Genomic DNA, 21,638 nt, shown 5'->3' with positions numbered 1-21,638 from the left:
TGGAACTGTTAGGAAGAGTGAATTTTTGATATGATATTTGCTTACATCTGAAATGATCCTGTTTTTACATTAATGAAATATAAAATTAGATGGAGATGTATAAACTGTACGTGCTGATATTGTTGGCTTTGCCTCTGTTATGTAAACTTTTCTTTTGTCGGAGAAAATGTATTTTAAGGCATTTTAATTGGAGAGAAAATCTTAAAAAGGGATTTATTTCAACGTATGGCTAATGACATTATACCTGCAGATATTCTAACTGGAATATTGTCAGAATGACTTGTTGGCATCTGAGGAGCAATGATTGTTGAGATTATGATGATTGGAACCACAGTTAAAGACCCCTTAAAAAAAATATCTTGAATTGATGCCATCTTTCATTTCATTTCTGGTCTTCTAGTTAAAAAATACCATACCTCATAAAAGAAAGGAAAAAACTGATGATGATAATGATGATGATGATAGTTTGGCCTAAGGTTTTGGAGTGCAGACCTTCTGAAGTAGTGCCATCTAGGCAACTTGTGTACCATTTCTGCTGGACGATTGCTATGGGTGAACGCAGCGTGTGCTACCAGAGGTCTTTAGCGTGTCAAGAACTATCTGCCCCTCAGGTGCGATTGAATCTGCAAACTAGGGATCGGGAGTCTGATAGTTTACCTCTGATTCACCATATTATAGCATTAATGTGAACTGTTCTATTAAAAACTTGTTGTTCATGGCTGATGACCACAATGGCATTAATACTGAGTGAAACCAAAGACTGATGATAACAACAAAAAATGCTTTCATGAAGCCGTAGTGATCTTTGCCTGAAATGCTACCTGATTGATGCACAGTATTTAATTTGTTAATTAGTAGATTTGTGTTTATATAATCTTCATGGCTTTGTTGGAGCACACTAGACGCCTCAGCATTATGGATGCTAAGAGCAAGGTCGAGGAGGAGAAAAAGAAAGAGTAATGATTAACCTTTATGTTTTGGCCTCAGTTACATTTTTAAGCCAGAAAGGAGCATTTGCTCTGGAATATCATCAGCTTAATAAAAGATATGCTTGGAGATAATAAATTGTCGTAAAAGGAGATGCAGTTCCGTTCCTTCAGAAGAGGATGTGCGTTAATGTAAGTAGGTCATTGTGTGAAAAGGTTTGGTGGGTTAAAATGGCTACTTGGAACAGTAGATATTGTTACACAATGCTGTACTACAAGATTTATGTAAATTTTAATTGCATGAAACTTTGCATGTAATTTATGTTGGAACCCTTTTTATGTATTGGCACTCCAAATCTTTTTTTTTTTTAATTACTTTTTTTATTTACTTGCGTAATTCACAATCATACAGCATGTCCGGCTTGAATGTGCAGTATAATTAAAAATATCTTGAAGTAATAGAGATAATCATTGGTAGTTTGTTTCTGCTTTACACAATTTATTGTTGTAGCTAATTATCTGTTGTCCTTATGCCCTAGAAATGGAAGAAATAAATATTACTAAATAATGTTAATATCGCTTATATGTACAAAAATGTTACATTCTTTGCATAATATGTAAAATGTGTAATATTACTAAGAATATGTACAAAAATGCAAAATCAAACCCAGATATAACCATATCAGAACCACAATTCATTGACGTTTTCAGTTGTCTAAAAGTAAGAATCTGGGCCATAATAATACTGTAAATAACAAATCATCAAAAGACTGCATCAGAACCAACTTAAACAACAAATTTTGACAATTTCTTGTTAAAATTTATTGTGTCTGCTATTAGTTTACCCTGTTCTGCATGCTTATGTTCTGCTTATGTTTACCAATTTTTTAACCAATAATTACATACGTAAATCAAGAGTACATCATGACGATGCTCTGGAACTCTTGAAGTAAAAGGAAACAAACTACCAACACTTTGGCTTAAACATAATTTCAGTTTATTCATGCCTGTAGGTACGATTAGTACCTAATTTTCGTTAGTTTATTGGTTATATATATTTATTTTAAAAATCCTTTTGAGAGATTTGAACATGCTAGATTTATCCCTATGTACAATATTGTTGGGTATCTATATCTGTGCTTGTGTTCTACTGTCAAATTTTACCTATCAAAATCCTCTCATGCTATGACAATGTGTTCATTTTTTCCCTTCTCTTTCCAATCAGTAACATTAATTCAGATGTCTTTTGCGAACAACAGCATACTTGAGTATATTAACTCGTGTATTTCTCTCTGATCATTGTATTGCCTGGCTTGTTTTTATGTATGTCACTGTTGTAATGGTAGCCGTCTTTAATGTTGAAATACTTTTATTGTCATCTGCTTGAGAAATGATATATTTCACTGTCTTCTTGTGTGCAGGGTATGATGGGTTCACCCATGGGTCACATGCCTCAGCAACATATGCAGCCCCCAGTCAACCAAGGAAGTTATATGCAGCAGGTAAGTTATGTTCTTGGAAGGGATCTACTTTTGCTTATAGGAATTGAAGTAGAGAGAGAGAGAGAGAGAGAGAGAGAGAGAGAGAGAGAGAGAGAGAGCGACAGTGTAATCCTTAATTTTGAAGTTCCTGAATAATTAAAATTTTGAAAGAAAAACATATAGTCAAAACTGATTAAGACGTCCCTCTCTAGCGCGTTTCCCTGGTTATTATGTCATTATTCCAAAGTCCCAGTCCATGTCCTATTAAATACACGCTAAAGAAACCTGGATAGCACATTTGTCACTCTTTAGTACGTTCGTAACTTCCGCCATAAAAAATTAAATTAGTGTCCCCTGCCACGTTGCGTGCACGATGCGCTAGCAACGACTGGCCTTGGTAGAGAACTTAATTTCACGGCCCTAGTGTGTCGGCCTACAGCTGCAGGGAACGTCGGTCTCAAGCCCATCTTTGGTGTGGGCATGTGTTAGTTTGGATCGCGCAACAGTAGATCGTATGGCATGGTGGTGCTTAATTTTAAGTTCAAAAGTGCATTGTGTAACAACGTATGTAAATTAGGTTTACTGTACGTACATATACAGCTGACGTGTTTGCGCTTAATCTTATGTTCGTAAGTGAATTGTGTAACAACGTACATAAATCAGGCCTACTGTACTTGCACTTAGTGGTTTGCAGTAGCTCGATAGCTGCAGTCGCTTAAGTGCGGCCAGTATCCAGTATTCAGGAGAGAGTGGGTTGAAACCCCACTGTCGGCAGCCCTGAAGATGGTTTTCCATGGTTTCCCATTTTCACACCAGGCAATTGCTGGGGCTGTACCTTAATTAATGCCACGGCCACTTCCTTCCCACTTCTAACCCTTTCCTGTCCATCGTCGCCATAAGACCTATCTGTATCAGTGCAACGTAAGCAAATTGTGAAGAAAAAATGCATTCAGTTATGGAGAAGAAGAAAGCGAGACGGTTTACAAATGATGAAAAATTAAAGTTTATTGAGAAGGCGGATGCTAATCCACATATGAAACGTGTGCAAATCACCCAGATGTTGGACATTCCTATGATAACTTTAAACCTAGTTGTAAGCAATGTGTATAGTTCGCATCTCTTAGAATGTTTTTCCTTGATGTTTTACTATTGTTACGGAGTTCTCCGTGGTAGTTAGAGGTGAAAGAAGGTGCTGGGATGAACAGGTCTGAATCTACGAAATTAAAGTTAATTTAAAATTTAACAAGGTTATATTTTTCTTTTCAAAATCAAGAAATAACAAATATAACAGGTACACAGTAGCCTAACGACAAATTGAGAGTGTTCAATTACAGTGTTACAGGATTTGGGCTCCGAGAGCCAGACACGCAATTCTTGAGCAGTAAGCCCAACTTTACCCAAATACAAGATTCGACAAAGGGGCAGAAAACCCTAATCATGCCCAGGAGCACTTGCTCGCAATTACCTAATAAAGCCTCCTCAAGGCACACACAATCAACTTTTAAGAAAGAGCAAACCTGCTCTCAAAATTCAAGCCTATCAAAGGCCACACCGAACTCCACCTTCAAGCTGTCCTCCAATTACAATAACACAGGGTTAAAAATACCCAACCTACTGAGGCCTATTCAGTGAAGAACCAGGACAATTACATGGCCTCCAAAAATACCAACTTGAGAGGAGGCGAAACTGCACTCCTAATACATTTTGTTTAAAACCTACTTGGCACTAGGCCGTTAATGCAAGGGCTAATCCCATACTAAAGAGGTGACACGATAGAAAAACTTATTACATTTCGAAACGAAGAAAAATGGTTGAGAAAACGTCACCTCAAGAACAATATGAAAGGGAGCTCGAGAGGGTAGGCACTCTCTATCCCAATTTGTAGTTTAAAGAGAGAGAATTTATACCAAGTGTCTTTTACATTTTAAAGGAAAGTTACATGATAAAAGTTTTGAACCCGCCCCGAGGGTTAAAATGCTGAGCTAGCAAGAAAGAAGTTATAAGACGGCCATTACCTGGTGGTTGAACTGCTGCCCGAAGAAAGAGGCGCTTCCCGCCCCCTGCTACACAATTTACACACTGATAGATGTTACTGAAGTGGCGCAGAGACTCGAAAATCAGCAGTTTATATACCCTCGCGGAACATTCGAGACCTTTCAGGAATGAGAACACCCGCCCACAAGCCTTTTATTGGACGACCAAAAGATTACATGTCAGAAGTGAAGAAGAAAACCAGGATTGATGGAGAATTAATTACAGAAATTACTCATTGGTCGAATTCAAAACTGGCGGAAAGTGAAGGGTTATACAGCCAACCTAAACAATGACTGAAAGAAATTTAACAAAGAACAAACTTATGAACACAAAATTTCTCTAAAAACACAGTTCTTTCACTTCGCACTAGGGTGCATAATTGTAGTCCTTCAGTAGTGCCCTATAGAAGAGAATGTTCACACTTCTTACTACAGGCAAAACAAAAATACATCGAAAACGACACCGTTCAGAACACTTCAAAATTTACAAGTAGGGACATCTTCTGAGAAACTAGGGAGTTAACACTGTAGTTAAAGTTCAGGCTTCCTCCAGTAGAGGAGTTTCAACTGGCGCAATGTTTGAATTAGCGGAGCGGAGGTGTACCGCCCGGTACAACTATGTTGATGTTCTTAAAATGTATTATTTCTTTATTAATTTCATTAATTATAATTGTAAACACTTGTTTCTTTGTTTTTACATTTTTACGTTCAACAGCATAATTGTTTTAATTTTTTTAGTATCTTCCCTCTGTGACGTTATTTTTTTTCGGTCTCCACAAAAACAACCTGACCGGTTTTGGCTGTGTATGATCTATTCACAGAATCGTAAATTTTGCCACAAGTTGTTCACAAGGCTTTGTTTTTCGACTACCAAATTCATTGATATCGGAATCAGAAAGATGTTTTTGAAGACTTTCGTGTGGAGCGTGGCATTGTATGGAAGTGAAACATGGACAATAACTAGCTCAGAAAGAAAGAGAATAGAAGCTTTTGAAATGTAGTGTTGCAGAAGAATGTTGAAGGTGAGATGGATAGATCGAATCACGAATGAAGAGATACTGAATCGAATTGGTGAGAGGAGATCGATTTGGCTAAATTTGACAAGACACCCAGGACTTGTTCAGTTGGTTTTCGAAGGAAGTGTAGGTGGTAAGAACGCTAGGGGTAGACCAAGGTATGAATATGACAAGCAGATAAGAGCAGATGTAGGATGCAATACTTACGTAGAAATGAAAAGGTTAGCACAGGATAGGGTGGCATGGAGAGCTGCATCAAACCAGTCTATGGACTGACGACTCAAACCCACAATTCAACTACATACACAACAGCCCCACCATTGGCTGTCCTGAGAAGGGTTTTCTGTGGTTTCCTATTTTCACTTCGAGGCAAATGCTGGGACAGTTCCTATTCATAAGCCACAGCCAATACCTTCCACATCCTTATCCAACTTCGTTCACCATCATTTATTTCATCTTCATTAGCGCCTCAACTGAAGTTGGCATTAGGAGGTGCATCCAACCGTAAAAATATACACTATAATTCCATCTCACCTCATACTTGATCTTGTATCAGGACAACGGGGTAGACCTACATGCAGAAAAACACAAGTTGTGTAATTTTATGGAGAAAATATTAACAATCCATAGGAACACAGTTTCATAATGTTTTAATATATTTTACATTTCTTTGCTAATAATTTAATGTTGCACTGACATCGAAGGCTTTTGGTGATGGAAAGAGCAGGATTGGGAAGGTAATGGCCATGGCCTTAATTAAGGTGTCCTGCCATTTTGCATTACGAGGAGGATTCGATATGTAATGCAACATATTTTATTTCTTGGCCAATTTCGGTTTTAAAAAAATAATTGTTTGGGACATCTTTGAATATTCCCGCTCCATCTTGGAGAGTTTCATTAATTTCCGGTAGGTGGCAGCGCTATAACTAGCCCTTCAAAATGGTGTCTGTAACAGAGGTGCATAGGAAACAGAGAGCAGTTATTGAGTTTCTTGTGACGGAAAACCAGGCGATCACAGATACTCATAGGCCCTTGCAGAATGTCTACGAAGACCTGGCAGTGGACAAAAGCACGGTGAGTTGTTGGGCGAGGTGTGTTTCACCATCACAACAAGGTTTGATTTGGACTGTTCTTCCTCATTCACCCTACAGCGTGGATCTCGCGCCTCCCGACTTCCATCTCTTTGGCCTTATGAAGGATGCACTCCACGGGAAGCACTACGTGGATGATGGGGAAGTTATCGATGCAGCACGATGTTGGCTCTGACATCGATCAGCCGAGTGGTACCATGCAGGCATAGACCCCCCCCCACATTACGGTGGCGTAAGGCCGTAGCATTGAATGGACATTATGTTGAAAAATAGGATATTTTAGCAAAAGGATTGGAGAATAACATGGTGTATTTAAATTCTCAATAAAACCAACCTGCTTTTAGAAAAAAATGTGTAGCATTATATATTAAACTCCCTTCTTATTAGTCGAGTTACAGTATGCTGATGATAATACAGTTTTAGCTCAGTCTGAAGAAGAACAGCTAATGTTAATCTTGAATGCTTTTTTCCACTGTGTACAAAAAGATTGGTCTCAAACTGAATAACAATTTTCTAATAACCAGCTGCTAGAGGACATACAGATCAATGTCTCCATAAAGCCTTCAAGTAGTAAACACCTTTCCTTAAATTGACGGCATCCTCTCATCAACGTAAATATAGATTTGGAAATTCAGTTCAGAATCTACTGTGCTGGAGCATCCTTTGCCAAGGTAAGATCTCGAGTATTTGACAGTCATGATGTCACTGTTGCAACAAAGATCCTTGTACACAATTCAGTTGTTGTTCCCAGCTGACTATATGGATCTGAATCCCAGATATGCTACAGACATCATATTAAAAAGTTGGAACAATATCTCCAGTGATGTGATGTTTAAGGAGAAATCTGCGGATAACCTGGCAAGACAGATGTGCAAATGTCAGTGTCCTTGAAGAGGCACAGACCACCAGTATACAGTATAGAAGCCATGGTTTTAAGAAGCCAGCTATGATGGATGGGGCATGTAATACGCATGCCCAGTTATTGCTTGCCCAAACATGAATTTTACTCTGAGTTCACAGTGGCTAAACGTTGTTTGGGAAGCTATTTAAGGATTTAATTAAGGCTAACATGAAGATGTGCGAGACCTCAGACCTTAACCATTCATCCTGGAGATCATTAATTTGTCACAGCACACTAAGTTTTGAAGAAAACCGTCGGTGAATAGCAAACAATAAAAGGCAATGTAGAAAAGAAAACGGGCAAAATAGAAGAACAGTGCCTCCACCTGGGAGTATCTGACATCACTGTAGCAAATTGTGTGCCCGCTGTATTGGGCTGTACAGTCATCTACAGATTCGTAGATGAAAAGGAGTTCTGCTTGGAAGGCCAACCTACTGGTTTTGGAGTGTTTGCTATTCTATGGTTATATTGTTATGATGTTTGAAAACGACAAATGGAAGGAGAGTTGTAATTATCTTCAGCTGATCCAGTTTGATCTAATGTTGAAGTATACTTTGTCCTAGTGGCAACCCTATAAATAGGGAATTTATAAAATAAAATAATTTTTCAGGTGTTCTTGAACTCAATAGATTCTGTTATGTTCTAGGTTCCACCACATCACATGAGTCCTCCTCGCAGCGATCACATGGTAGCGAGTCCACCTCCAGTTTCTGGATCTGGCCCTCCTTCTACCGGCTCTGCAGCTTCTCAGCAGCAGGCTCCTCCGCCATCTCAACAACAGCCTGCAGTGGCCGCCGGACAACATCGCGTCGGAGGCAACACCTGCATCCGTCACGGCTGTCCCAACGCAGCCATCACTAACTCAGAATGGGAGGACGAATATTGCAGCAATGAGTGCGTTGTCAGCCATTGCAGGTTAGTTAGCTTCTAGTGTCTGCATGTTTGGTTTGCTCCAGATTTGCCAAACGAAATGTTTGGTATGTTGTTCTTGTGGTGGCTGGTAATCCCACCCCATCCTGTCTCCTCACGGCATTGTGCAATCCTGGAATCCCTAATGACGTCTACAAGCAGCACAATTGATTGGTGTATTTCGGCTTCGTGGTCAGGTAAAATTAAGAAAGTGATCACAGACAGTAGTGAAGATGGGTTGCTCGACAAGTGTTACGGTGCACAGCAGAGCTAAGTAGTTTGCGAGTGAAGGTTTATACATTCCGGAAAGCAATATTTTAATGTGTAGGCTTACATTTTGTAATGTTCGTATCGAGTGGAAGAAAGAAGATACTGTCTCAAAATATTGTTTTAAAAATAAGGAACATTCAGAACGTAAATTTAGCACTCCAACAGTGAAACGGCAGGCAACAATAGAACTCTTATTAGATATGCAAAAGAAAGCTAAGAGTTAAAAAATAGAATTTATTCACGAAACAACAGCTATGCTACTTAAAACCAACATCCCGCTGGAGAAGGTAGACGACCCTGCAGTACGGAAATGGCTTCAAAAGTATGTACCAGATATGTACAGTCTATCAATTAAACCTCCACAATCAACGATCAGTGATAGTAATTAAACCTTTAATGATTAATTTTAGAATGTCATTAAAGCGAAATTAAAGCGATACGGCAATATCTATTTCGTGAAATAACGCGAAAATTAGTATCCTTCTCGTGAAATCGTTCAAAAATGAATGCGAAAAAATCATGCCTCTACATATGGTTGAGTGTAACCTCCAGTTCACTGTGTAGGAGTGTGACCAGAAAATAATGCTTAATAACTCACTGCTCCGAAATAAAAGGCTTCTACCAGTATTTGTTTTAGGAAGCGTGTGATCTGCAATAATACTTGGATATTTTTATTGGTCCCGGTGCACATGTTTTCATGGGTGTTGTCTGATGTTTATTACACCTTTCAGTACACTGGTTATTTTATAAGCGCAAGCGGAAAAGGTTTTCATATTTGTTCTCGTGTTTTTCACACCTTTTAACACTTTCCTCTCATCTTTAGAAATCGTAGCTATCTCTTTCACTGTACCCGTGGATAAAGTGGCTTGATGTCTGATAGTTTTTATTCAACTGGGCGAGTTGGCTGTGCGGTTAGGGGCGCGCGGTTATGAGCTTGCATCCGGGAGATAGTGGGTTTGAACCCCACTGTCGGCAGCCCTGAAAATGGTTTTCTACGGTTTCCCATTTTCACACCAGGCAAACGCTGGGGCTGTACCTTAATGAAGGCCACGGTCGCTTCCTTCCCACTCCTAGGCCTTTCCTATCCCATCATCGCCATAAGACCTATCTGTGTCGGTGCGACGTAAAGCAAATAGCAAAAAAAATTTAAATTTTTTTTTAAATTCGGATATTCAGTAGTACGTTTTCTCGCTTAACACTTTCTTTTTTGTTGTTCCCTGCAGAAATGTCTTAACGAGGTTTTACTGTATTAATTATTATGTAGATAAGTCTCTTTTACGAACAGTAATGTATGACCTAAAAACCAAACTCAGTATCAACCTTTTTTTATTAGTTAAGTGTATACGTTGAACTTAAAAAAAGAAAAGTGAAAAACCTACTAAATTCAATCCACTATTTTCATGGTAAGGGATCTGTCAGTTGGTATGAACTCAAATATAATGAAATATAAAAAAATAAGTTAACTATGTTCAAAACTAGTATTTAATTTAAAAATTCGAAATGAGTGAAATTGACCAGTCTGGAGGATTAAAATGTATGAAAGTGAGCAAGAACTAAATGTATTTACAGTGTACGTTAGTGCTAATTAGCCCAGTATCTATGCTAATATATTTGTGCGCTGCCATTTTCACATGATGCTCAAACATACATGCATAAGCAGACCAGACAAAAAATTAGTCAACCTCTTGGTCCCTTTGGTGCAATGTAGATGGTGTTGCACTGTCATCAAGCGGTCATGTAACGCTTAATTGCTGACAATACGACCATGGCAGTGAAGTGGTTTGTTTGTGCCAGTCAGTTGTATGGAAACAGCGCATCAAGTTGGATCGAAGCAAAGACATAACAGACTGGCAAAATGGAGCCATTGTGTTTCAACATGCCCAGGACCACACGAGTAAATGAAGTTTCCCAGTTTGTTAGTGTATTTACGTGGACATTTGAGCGTGTCTGCCAAGAATGGTATACAGCTTGAAACCATGAGAGATGGCTAAGAAATGTGGTTGTAAAATGATCCTAACGGACAGGGACTAGAGATGATTGACGTGACCTGTCAGTGGAAATGAGTTTAAAAACCAGACAGGAATGGCTGCTGTGATTGAATGAAGGTCCATCCTAACCATATTCTGAGCAAACTTTGCGAAGGGAACTGCATGCAATGAAAATTTGGAGTTGGATACCTCAGTAGAGTTGAACAGATTTGATGGGTGAAACAAATCCGAATGTGGGCAGTAACTGACTGGAAACTTGTAGTATGGTCCGAAAAACTAGGATTTTGCCCATTTTCAAATTACGCAAGCCACTGATTGCACTGAAGACCCAATGAAGTTTTAACCTGCAGTTTGTAGACAGTGTAGTTCTGTGATATTTTAGGTGTGTTTTGCATTCAGGTAACTATGAACATGAACCAGGATGTTTTTTTCAATATTTTTGATGATCAGTTGCTAACCTTCATTCAGCATCTTCATAGTGAGCATGCTGTGGACATACTGATTTGCATACGTGACTGGTTTGTTGAACACAAAAACACCCTCTCTCACCTTGATTGACCCACTAAATCCTCAGTCTTAATCTGGTAGAAAATGTGTGGGACTATTTGGAACAGCAGGTGAAACGCAAACATCAGCATCCTTGCAATTTGGTGGCTCTACAGGATCTCATCATCAGCGAGTGACTGCAACTGGATACAGCATACCTACAGAAACTTGTTGACTCCCTTCCTCGCCAAATTGAGGGGGTTATCAATAAAGAGGATACCAAGAAAGAGGTGGAATTGAAGAGAAGGAGACCTCGAGAAAGACCGAGGGACAGGTGGCTGAAAGGTGTAAAGAGCATCAAGGCAATAGGAACTGGATGACAGTGAGAGAAGTGTAGTGGTGGATGGACAGAAAACGATGAAAAGGCTTATGTTCCAAGCAGACCCAGCCTGTGGTTGGAAACTGCTCTAGATAATGATGATGATCAAAGTTGGAGGTGGTGTTACACGGTATTAGAATGATGTGACTAATTTTTTGTCCAGCGAGCTCATGTATATGCATATTAAGCTGGTGGTTTCTGTCCGACTCATTGGCTGAATGGTCAGCGTTCAGTCCTTCAGTTCAGAGGGTCCGGCTTTGATTCCCGGGCGGGTCAGGGGTTTTAATTGCCTCTGATTAATTTTTCTGGCCTGGTGACTAGGTGTTTGTGTTTGTTTGTCCCAACACTTTCCTCTTCATATTCATATAAAAAACCACACTACCAACCACCACAGAAACACGCAATAGTGATTACAACCTTCCATATAGGGTTGGCATCGGGCCATAAAGCGGGGCGAATCTACATGTACAACACAGTTTGCACCCACGACCCCACAGGTGTGGGAAAAGTGGTAGAGAAAGAAGGGTAGTTAGTAAAAGAAAATGGTAATTTTCATAAGGTTCAGGCAAAACTGTATGTCATCATCATCATCCTTATCCTTTCCCTTTATCCAGCTCCTACTGGGTCAGGGTATTTATGGCACTTCCCCACCTTCCTCTCTCTTTCCACCATTTCTCTTACATCATTTTGTCCCTATCCAGGTTCTTCTTTTTCTTCTTCTTGCACTCCTCCTTGTCACTTGTCATTGTCCAGGTCTCGGCTGCATAATACATTTCGTACATTGTCTCTTTACACGTCTTTGGTATGTATGGCCCATAAATTGTATTTCAGGCCTGGTTTGTTGAAAAGTACTTTATTAGTGAGCAGTCCATTTCCACCCTTATTCTTGTATTACTGTTAATTAGAATTATGAGATAAGATTAATCTCTTCAACTGATGTAATCTGTTGAAAATTGATATTGATAGTAATTTACTCACAACTTGTTCATATGTTTTGAAAAGGACCATGGAAATCTTATTGAATAAGTAGAAATTATTAATTTGACTACCAAGAAGATCCTGAAGATATCCTGCAGGGCATCATAAAAAATTTAAGCTTTTTTCTATTCTGAACATACATACTTATAAACTTGTACAGAATTTTTATTTCCAAGAAAGATAAAATGGAATCTACTTCAGGGTAGGATTCAGGGCAAAAGAAAAAAAGAAAAGGAGAGAGTTTAATTATCTTGTGCTGAATATCGCTTTCTTTTCAAGATGCAGCCAATCCATTTATCAGGGAATGAGCCACCACACTCCAAGTTACTTGCAACTGAAATGAAGTGTGGAGCGCCATCATGCAAGGTATTACATAAAGCGGGACTTCCATCCAGCAATTCTTTCAGTTTTCTCTTTAAGAGTGTATGTGCCAATCACCCATTCAGAACAACAGGTCCCACTTGAGCAGACCTGTACAAGCATTGCCTCGCTCAGGAGGAAACTTAAAATAGTGAAGATCGCATGTGCATATAACAGCATGTACGTGGTGTACAGAATCTCTCCCAGTGGTGGTGGCGGTGGAGTGTTTTACGTGTTAGCGGCTTATACCCATGCTTGCGAGTTCATTCCTGGCCAAGAGCGATGATTGATGGGAAAATCCTTACATCACGCCATTCATGTCAACATATCAAAGAACCCTTAATTCATTCAGAAAAATTGTCTCTGCATTTTTGGACATGTTTCGAGTTAATTACGTTGGCATTTTATGCTACTGAATTCAGAATATTGAAATTGATGTCGCCCATGTAGGGTCAACTCAAAAGACTTGTGCATTTCATCAGGCAAGATTACCGATATTAAAAATTATCGAATAATATGGAAGTGCTGAAGGACAACTCATGTATATACTGTATGCAGGCAGCAGTGTTTGAAGAACTGTCATTTTTTTGTACTTTCGGGTTTTGGTGCTTGTTCCTGTTTCTTCTTTCCGCTGCTCCCTTCATCCCCACTAACCTGCCTTTGTATTAGCAGGCTGTTTGTAAGGACATCTGTGTGAAACGTGACATTGTATGGATAATAATAATAATAATAATAATAATAATAATAATAATAATAATAATAATAATAATTTGTGTATATGCCTACCCCATAGTCCCATTTTCCTACTAACGGGATTGGGGTTGAGGCGAGATGAAATTATGACTCTTTTTATAGCCAGATGTCCTTCCTGATGCCAGCGTCAGTTGAGGAGCTAGTGAAGATGAAATGAATAATGGTGATTGAAATTGTGTAAGGAGGCTGAAGGAATCTGCTGGAGTCTGTGATTAGCAACCGTCCCGTTATTTGTGTGGAAGTAAAAATGGGGAAACCACAGGAAACCATTTTCAGGACAGTCGCAGGTGGGGTTTGAACCCACTCGTCTCCCGGCTGCAGAGCTTGACTCCACAGCCATAGAATGTTAACATACGTGGCCACTCTACGTGCTAATAATATCACGCACTCCGTAGGCTTCTGAGGGATGTGAAGTTCCCGTGCCAATCTCTCAATCCTCTTCCATCCTTTTCGATCTTGAGCCCGCTCTTCCCAGTTATTAATTTGGAGGGTCCGGCATACCTTGTTGATCTCCTTCTTCCAGGTGCTTCGGGGTCTTCTTGAATATATCTTCCCATTAAGAGATCCCTTGTATAAATCTACTGGTGCTCTGTTATCCTGCATCCTCAGTACATGTCCAGCCCAGCGCAGTCTGTTGGATTCTGGCTGGCTGCTTATCATTCCGTTTTACTCTAGGCCTACTAGGTGGCAGAGTAAACCACATCTCTTTTGAGCGTCTGTGGTTTGGGCACCTTTTTTGTCAGATAAACACAAAATGTGTCCCCAGAGATATTTTACATGCAGACGTTGTTTGACATGGAATGTTGAACAGACTTTTTTTCAGCGCTTCAAAAATCTGACTACTGCTGCCGAGTTTGAAGCCGCTATCTCGGGATGTGTAGGCTACCACTGCCACACTGATCCACAGGGGTAAGGATGTGGTGCAATGTGGACAGTAACTTGTGTAGAAAACTGGAGTCAAAGAGCCTTTGAAATGCGGTGTTACAGAATAATGTTGGTGGTGAAATGGATAAGATTACAAATGAAGGGAAACTGAATCAGTCTGGGAAGGAAGAACAAATGGGTGAAATTTGACCTGCAGAAGAGATGGATTGATAAAGCACATCTCGAGAGATATTCGTGACTCTAGAGGGAAGCATAGAGGAGTAAGATTCATTGTGGGAAGTCAAGATCTTAATATGACAGGTTAGAGTAGATACTAAATAGTTTTGCTCAGGATTATGAGGCTCTGCATCCGAACTATCACTTGCTGGCGAATATTATTCTTTTCTTTAGGCACCATCAATAGTGAATGTGTGCTCGCAAACTCTTCTACTTTGGTGGCACAATTTGTTAAGGTTAAAAACCAGTCACCATTGGTTCTTTATCCTGAAGAGTGTCTGCCCTTTTTTTTATTATTGGCATTTCACTTGTGAGCCTGTCTTTTAGGTTCAAAATACCGAGGGCCTCTTGTGGACAAAGCGATGTGATGCGAGGCAGTTAGATCCTGTGACCTCCCCATTAGCGGAATTAAATTGACATCTCTTTAACAGTAATTTTCCTCTGATCCAAACAGTATGTATTAATAGGTCACAAAGGAAATAAAGTCCTATGCGAGGTAATGCTGTAGATAGGCACAAGTTATAGAATGGATGGCTAGAATAGTGAAGGCACATAGAAAAGAAATTAGCTACACTTATAGTTGCAGTTTTTCTTTGGCAATGACTGTAGTGCTTCATGGGTCTGACGTGGAGGACCACTGGTTTATTTATGTCTATTAGGAAGAATTGCTGGAAATGAACGGATGGCTGTCACTTGAAATTGAATGGTTCCATGCTTAAGTTGAGTCTTTGAGTTGAAGCTTCCATAGTCAGTTAAACTAGGGTACTGTTGCTGATGGAGTTTGGAATGGTAATTAGTAGAAACAAAACTAGTCGTGCACTGTGGAAAAGAGAGAAAGAGAAGCCAAGTGAACATAGACAGAGAACGGTTAGAGAATGTAGAACAGATTACATGTCTGGGTAGCATTATTAATGGAAGTAATGAAATCAACCCTGAAATTCATAGCAGACTAAGTAAAGGTACAACATTTTATCATCAAGTCAGAGAGCTTTTATGGGATGACAAAGTACCCAAGAGAATGAAATTAACATTATATAAACAGTATTTCATACCAGTTGTAACATACGGACTAGAAACGCTGGTAACTAATAAGAGACAAGATAGTAAGATCCAAGCAGCAGAAATGAAATTTTTAAGAACATCGGTTAAAAAAGCAAGAAGATAGAATTCAGAATATTAACATCAGGGAAGAGCTAAATATAGAACCATTAGTAAAGAACATACAGAAAGCAAGACTGAGATGGTTCAGGCATGTAAATGGAATGGGAAAGGAACAGGTAGCAAGAAAGGAATTGGAGAGAGAAGTTAAGGGAAAGAGACCAGTTGGAAGACCAAGAAGAAGGTGGATGGATCAGATTTGGAAGGACATGAGAGAAGCTGGATTGGATGTGGCAGAAGTAATGGAGCAGGAAAAGTGGAAGAGGCTTGTTAACCACACCCGGGCGACTGGAGTGGGACATTGATGATGATGATGATGATGATGATGATGACTGTTGCTGGCAAAGAACGTAATACTAGAAAACACTATTGTAATTTTGTATTTAAGCAATTTCTTATTTATGAATGTAAGCTTATGAATCCGTCCTGAGTTATTTCATTGCTTACCACTTGTATGACAAACTTTGTAACAGAAAGCAAAATTCTTTCCAATAAATAAATAACTGTTGCATTGATTCTGTTCAAGGTATTACCTCCTCTCTTCCCCAAAAATCTTTCTCTACTCTTTAAATAGAAACACTCATGAATACAGTTTTATGCTCTACAGTGGAAATATTCCTTATTAGGCTTGGATAAACTTGTCTTGTGGACACCTTGAAAAATCGTCTTCTACTCTTTAAATAGAGACGCTTGTATAGAGTTCTGTTCTGTATAATGTGAGCCAGGTTCCGAACAGTATGTTCCCAAGCAAAAGGGACAGGAGTTCTAGAACCATTCTCTAATTTTGCGACTTGCTGTCTCGCAGCATAGCACAGCTGCGTAGGCACTTACCTAAAAGTGCTTGATAATAGACTCCTGTCACTAAGCATCTTCAAAAAATTTCCAACTCTTTCCAGACTAATAGAAACTAAAAGGATATTTTTAAAACTTGTTCGCTTTCTGAAGTTGATTTCTCTTTCGTTCCTCTTTCACCAGTTCTCCTTCATTCTCTGGCTGCAGTGTCAGGATTATTAATATGATTAATATAGTAAGATTGAAGGGAATAAACTATGCAGTCATCCCATGGATGATGAGTTCTGACCCTTTTGGAACATGAGAGTTCTGGTGAAGAAAGGGTAAGGGCCATGACGTGTAAAAATGAGACTCCCTCGGCATTGGAAAACCTAATACACTCGAGGCTAGGAGAGGACAAGATTTGAGCATGGGAGGTCAGATAAGAAAGGTGAAACAATGACAGTTTGGGGTAAGGGTCCCACATTCCTAAACTGGGGGTCCTCTGGCCATGTGGTCGAAGTATCTGAGGTATGCTTGGCTTATCCGCTTCAGGAGTGTTGCTTTTATGCCAAGTGCGTCCAGTATGGAGATGTTGATGTGGTGTTCAGTCCATGAGATCCTGACGATATGTCGAAGCTGTCTCGCCATGTTTTGATGATGTAAGTTGCAATGGGGAAGATAGGGCATTGTGCAGATGGAGCTTGATGTTCTTTGTAATAGTATGGTCCTTCCAAGTGCAGGTGAGCTTTGAGGTGGTGGAATGAGCCGTGGCCAACCTTTTCCTAATTTCATCGGAGCATCCCCACGAGTTGGAGGACGAGGAGTCCATGTAGATGAATTTATAGACTATCTCAAAGCTTGCTTCCTTTATTTTTAATTGTATTGATTTCAAGCCCGTATTATCTGCTAATGTGAGTTAGCTTACAATACAGGAAGAGTGAGAGTGAATCAGATAACATCCGGCAATCTACAAGCAAAAACTGGCTTACTGGTTCCTGTAATTAATAATAATAATAATAATAATAATAATAATAATAATAATAATAATCCTCTTCTTTTTCTTCAGCATTTGTCCCTCCTGGTGACGGGGTCCACTACATGGATTTGTTGTCTTCATTTACAGTAGTTCTGTCCTGGGCTATGTCGGGGTGGAGATTGACGCTCTTCAAATCTTTGTGAAGAGTATTGATCATCCTTTTGGTCTCGTACTCGTGACTTTTAACATGTAACCTGTCTTCGCGATAGTGTCAGCCCCTGTCCTTGGTACATCTCCAAACCATCAAAGACAACCCTAAAGCATTTTGTCTTGAATAGGTGCAACGCCAAATCTCTCCCTGATGGATTCATCAGAGATGCGGTCCAGTTTAGTGACACCAGCTTTCCACCTCAGCATCTTATTCTTTATGACGTCCAGTCGACGCACTGTCTCAGTTGTAGTCGGCCAACATTCGCAACCATACAGTGCAAAAGGCCGCATGACAAGTAGGGTAAATTTTTTATTTGAGATTATCTTTCATCCTACAGTCGTAAGTGATGCTGGTCGTCCGCCATTTCAAACAGGCTGCGGGTATCATTTGCATTGACCTGTTCAACAAGTTGGCCATCACTGGCGATCGTGGAGCCAAGATACTTGAATCTTGTCACTCATGGCAGGTCTTCACCATGTACCTGAATGGTTCTGATTGCTTGTTGATCTGAAGTCTTAAATAATAATAATAATAATAATAATAATAATAATAATAATAATAATAATAATAATAATTTGGTGTGGCCCAGTACAACATTTCAACACAAATGCTCAAAATGTGACCAAGAAAATTAAAATAGCCAAAATATGCATGTAAATGTAACTTAAAATTGCTTTAAATGGGGTCGGGGACCTATCATTCAGTTTTTTCAGATTTCATTTAAAATGAGCTCAGACGACTTTCCCTTAATAGAAAATTCTAAATTCCCATGGAGGGAATTAGATATTTTTCACCAATAGAGCATGTCAAAAACATATCAGATGTAAGGCTTTTCAGGCGTTTGCTCTATTAACCAGCGTTTCGTCTTAGGTCTGGGTAGGGTCTGACACATCCCACTCTGATGAGTCTAGTGTCAGACCTAAGACAAAACGCTGGTTAATAGAGCAAACGCCTGAAAAGCCTTACATCTGATCTGTTTTGACATTTTTCCCTTAATATCCGACCCTTAGTAATTAATGTACAGCCCTGGTGTGAGAAGGGTAAAAGCAGAAAACTGTCTTCAGTGGTGAGACTCAAACTCGCTACCCGGCCCAAATGTACTCAAAAGTGTAAATCCACATAATCCATATTGTGTATCCAATACCATTGGTAGTGGTTAGCTGTCCAAATGAGTGGATAGATTTTTCTACACTATATTTACTCTACAGCTATGAGCTGGTCAAGTTGCAAAACTCACCCTATTATCCACATTCCTTATACAAGAGATTAGAGTAATAATAATCGTATGGCTTCAGCTACCGTGTGCAGACATTTCAATTTGACACCCTCTGGCTGTCTGCTCATCAATTTTGATGTTCCATTTTATTCTAGGCCCACTAGATGGCGGATCGAGTAAACCGAAACTCTCTTGGGCGTCTATGTCTGAGATTTAATCAATTTTGTTGGATAAACACCAAATGTGTCACCAGAGATCTTTTTCATGCCGACATCGTACGACATGGAGTGTCGAATGGACTTTTTTCCGCCCTTCAAAAATCCTATCTGTATCGATGCAACATAAAGCAAATTGTAAAAAAAAAAAAAAAAAAAAAAAAAAAAAAAAAAAAAAAAAAAAAAAAAAAAAAAAAGAGAATTGAAAGATGACAGGGAAAACCGGAGACCCCGGAGCAAAACATGTTCTGCCTCCGTGTTGAAAATGAAAACCTACAACCTGTTTTCCAGTCATTGACCGGGGTCAGGGATGGAATGAATGAAGCATATATAGGCTGTTAGTACGATGGGGTTGCCACTCCCAAAGTGATTTATTAATGACTGATAGATGCTGTGAAATGAGAATGGAGAGTGTTGCTGGAATGAAAGACAACAGGGAAAACCGGAGTACCCGGAGAAAAACCTGTCCCGCCTCCGCTTTGTCCAGCACAAATCTCACATGGAGTGATCGGGATTTGAACCACGGTATCCAGCGGTGAGAGGCCGACGCGCTGCCGTCTGAGCCGCAGAGGCTCCTGCCTCCGTGTTATCCAGCACAAATCTCGCATGGAGTGACTGGGTTTTGAACCACGGAACCCAGCAGTGAGAGCCGTGGAGGCTTGTAAAATAAAATACATGGGCAGTAAAATATATTTTTGATTTCCATGGATTAACTCTCATTATTTTGTTCATGATATTCGTGGTCCTGTTGTTCTGAGGTGGTATATCTTGTGTGTTGTACACTCAATTAGTAACCAGTGTTGGTGGTGAGTGCTTAGCATGTTAGCTTTTGTATCCAAGATTTGATCCTGACTGAGGTTGGAAAATTTTTTAAGATGAGGAAATCTGTGGCATGGCATGAAGTGGCATGTAAAATTATCCAGTGAACACGTAATGAATTAATTCGGCAAGTGTATGTCTATGTTTTAATTCTACAAACATTTTCGTCACTGGGTGTACTGAAATTATGGCACAACCTGGTAGGGAGAACGAATGGAATGTTGAAATTTGTCTTACAAGTTGCTTGGGTGGAATTAATTTGAAAGATATCTGATTTGCCAGATGCAAACATAATAATTAGTTGATACACAAGGTGTGCTGCTCCTCCTCTAAAATGCTATTTAATTAATTATAGTTTGTCATTTTAATTAACATTTTTTTCATTAATTTTTTTTAATGTACATTTTTCTTATTTCATTCACATGTAATTTCACTTACAAAACAAAGAAATAATTACTGTAAATATATTCTAGAGTCCCTATGTCTGTTAATTTGATTAAACCAAACTATTTCTGTTTGCTTACATGAATGATTTATTTGCACGATGTTCATTGCAACGTGAGTGGATACACAACATCCTTTGTTTTTCCATCTGGTGCAAAAATAAACAGATTCTTAGGCAATGAGTTGCCTAGTTACATGAACCTCCTAGCAAGAAAGGTACAGTACTTCATAAAACATGGCGGTGTGTTCCTATCCTCCTATATACAGCATTTCTTACTGGACTATCATAATACGGAGTAAGTTGCTGTCCATCAAGTTCTGTCCAGTTTTGATGCTGCTTTGTGATTAAATTCATTACATAAAATTACTTGTCATAAAAACTACCTATTGGGTTTTGTTCAAACCATTTCCTAACACTCTTGGGAATAATAACAAATTGTGAAATTTTTCCAAAATCGGTCCAGTGGTTTTTTGAGTCTATTCGAGACAGACAAACAAACATAAGTTTCACTTTTTCACTTTTATATAGATGATGATGATGATGATGATGATGGAAGACTATGAGGAGGCCTTTGCTCCAAAAGGAGATTGAGAATGAGGAAAACAGAATTGTGCAACTTGAGGTGACCAATATACCAAGTACAAGTTCTTCTATCTTGAAAAATTCTCATCAACAGTGGCACCACAATTTGCCTTACTATATCAGATCACTTATTTCTAGAAGTGGACATCCTGTTCTCTGCTCTATCTCTCGGATACAACTCGGATACCACTTATTTCTAGAAGTGGACATTCTGTTCTCTGCTCTATCTCTCGGATACAACTCCATAACTGCCTTTGTCCATCTCTGGGGATTAGATCTTGCTGCATGCCCAGTGTAGCGTCACTTAGTGGACCATACATCCTATAGTTCAGTTTTATAGCTTCTGACAGTGTTGTTTTCTTCTTTCAATCCTTTGCAGATAAACTAGAAGGTGATTGGCCTGTTTTTTATATGCAAACCATATTCGAGCATTGTATTTGAGAACAAGCAGAACACGAATGAGTCATTGCGTCCTTAATGTTTTTGTAATGGTTTAAAAATCTTTCAGGGTTTCCAAAGCAAGTGATTTATTCCCAATTAAAGGATGGATAATGTAATCAGTGAGGATGA

General features: G+C 39.3%; 1 protein-coding gene across 1 annotated transcript in view; it reads left to right on the top strand.

Moving 5' to 3' along the window:
- LOC136884796 (TOX high mobility group box family member 2) overlaps positions 1–21,638 on the top strand; it is a 690,340-nt gene that overhangs the window by 661,092 nt on the left and 7,610 nt on the right. The window contains exons 10-11 of the mRNA XM_068230184.1: positions 2,348–2,428; positions 8,095–8,363. Of these exons, the coding sequence (XP_068086285.1) occupies positions 2,348–2,428; positions 8,095–8,363 (350 nt within the window). The remainder of the gene's footprint in view (positions 1–2,347; positions 2,429–8,094; positions 8,364–21,638) is intronic.

Source organism: Anabrus simplex, chromosome 13 (assembly GCF_040414725.1).
Source record: "Anabrus simplex isolate iqAnaSimp1 chromosome 13, ASM4041472v1, whole genome shotgun sequence".
In the NCBI taxonomy this organism is placed as follows: domain Eukaryota; kingdom Metazoa; phylum Arthropoda; class Insecta; order Orthoptera; family Tettigoniidae; genus Anabrus; species Anabrus simplex.
This window is presented reverse-complemented; position numbering and strand designations above follow the sequence as displayed.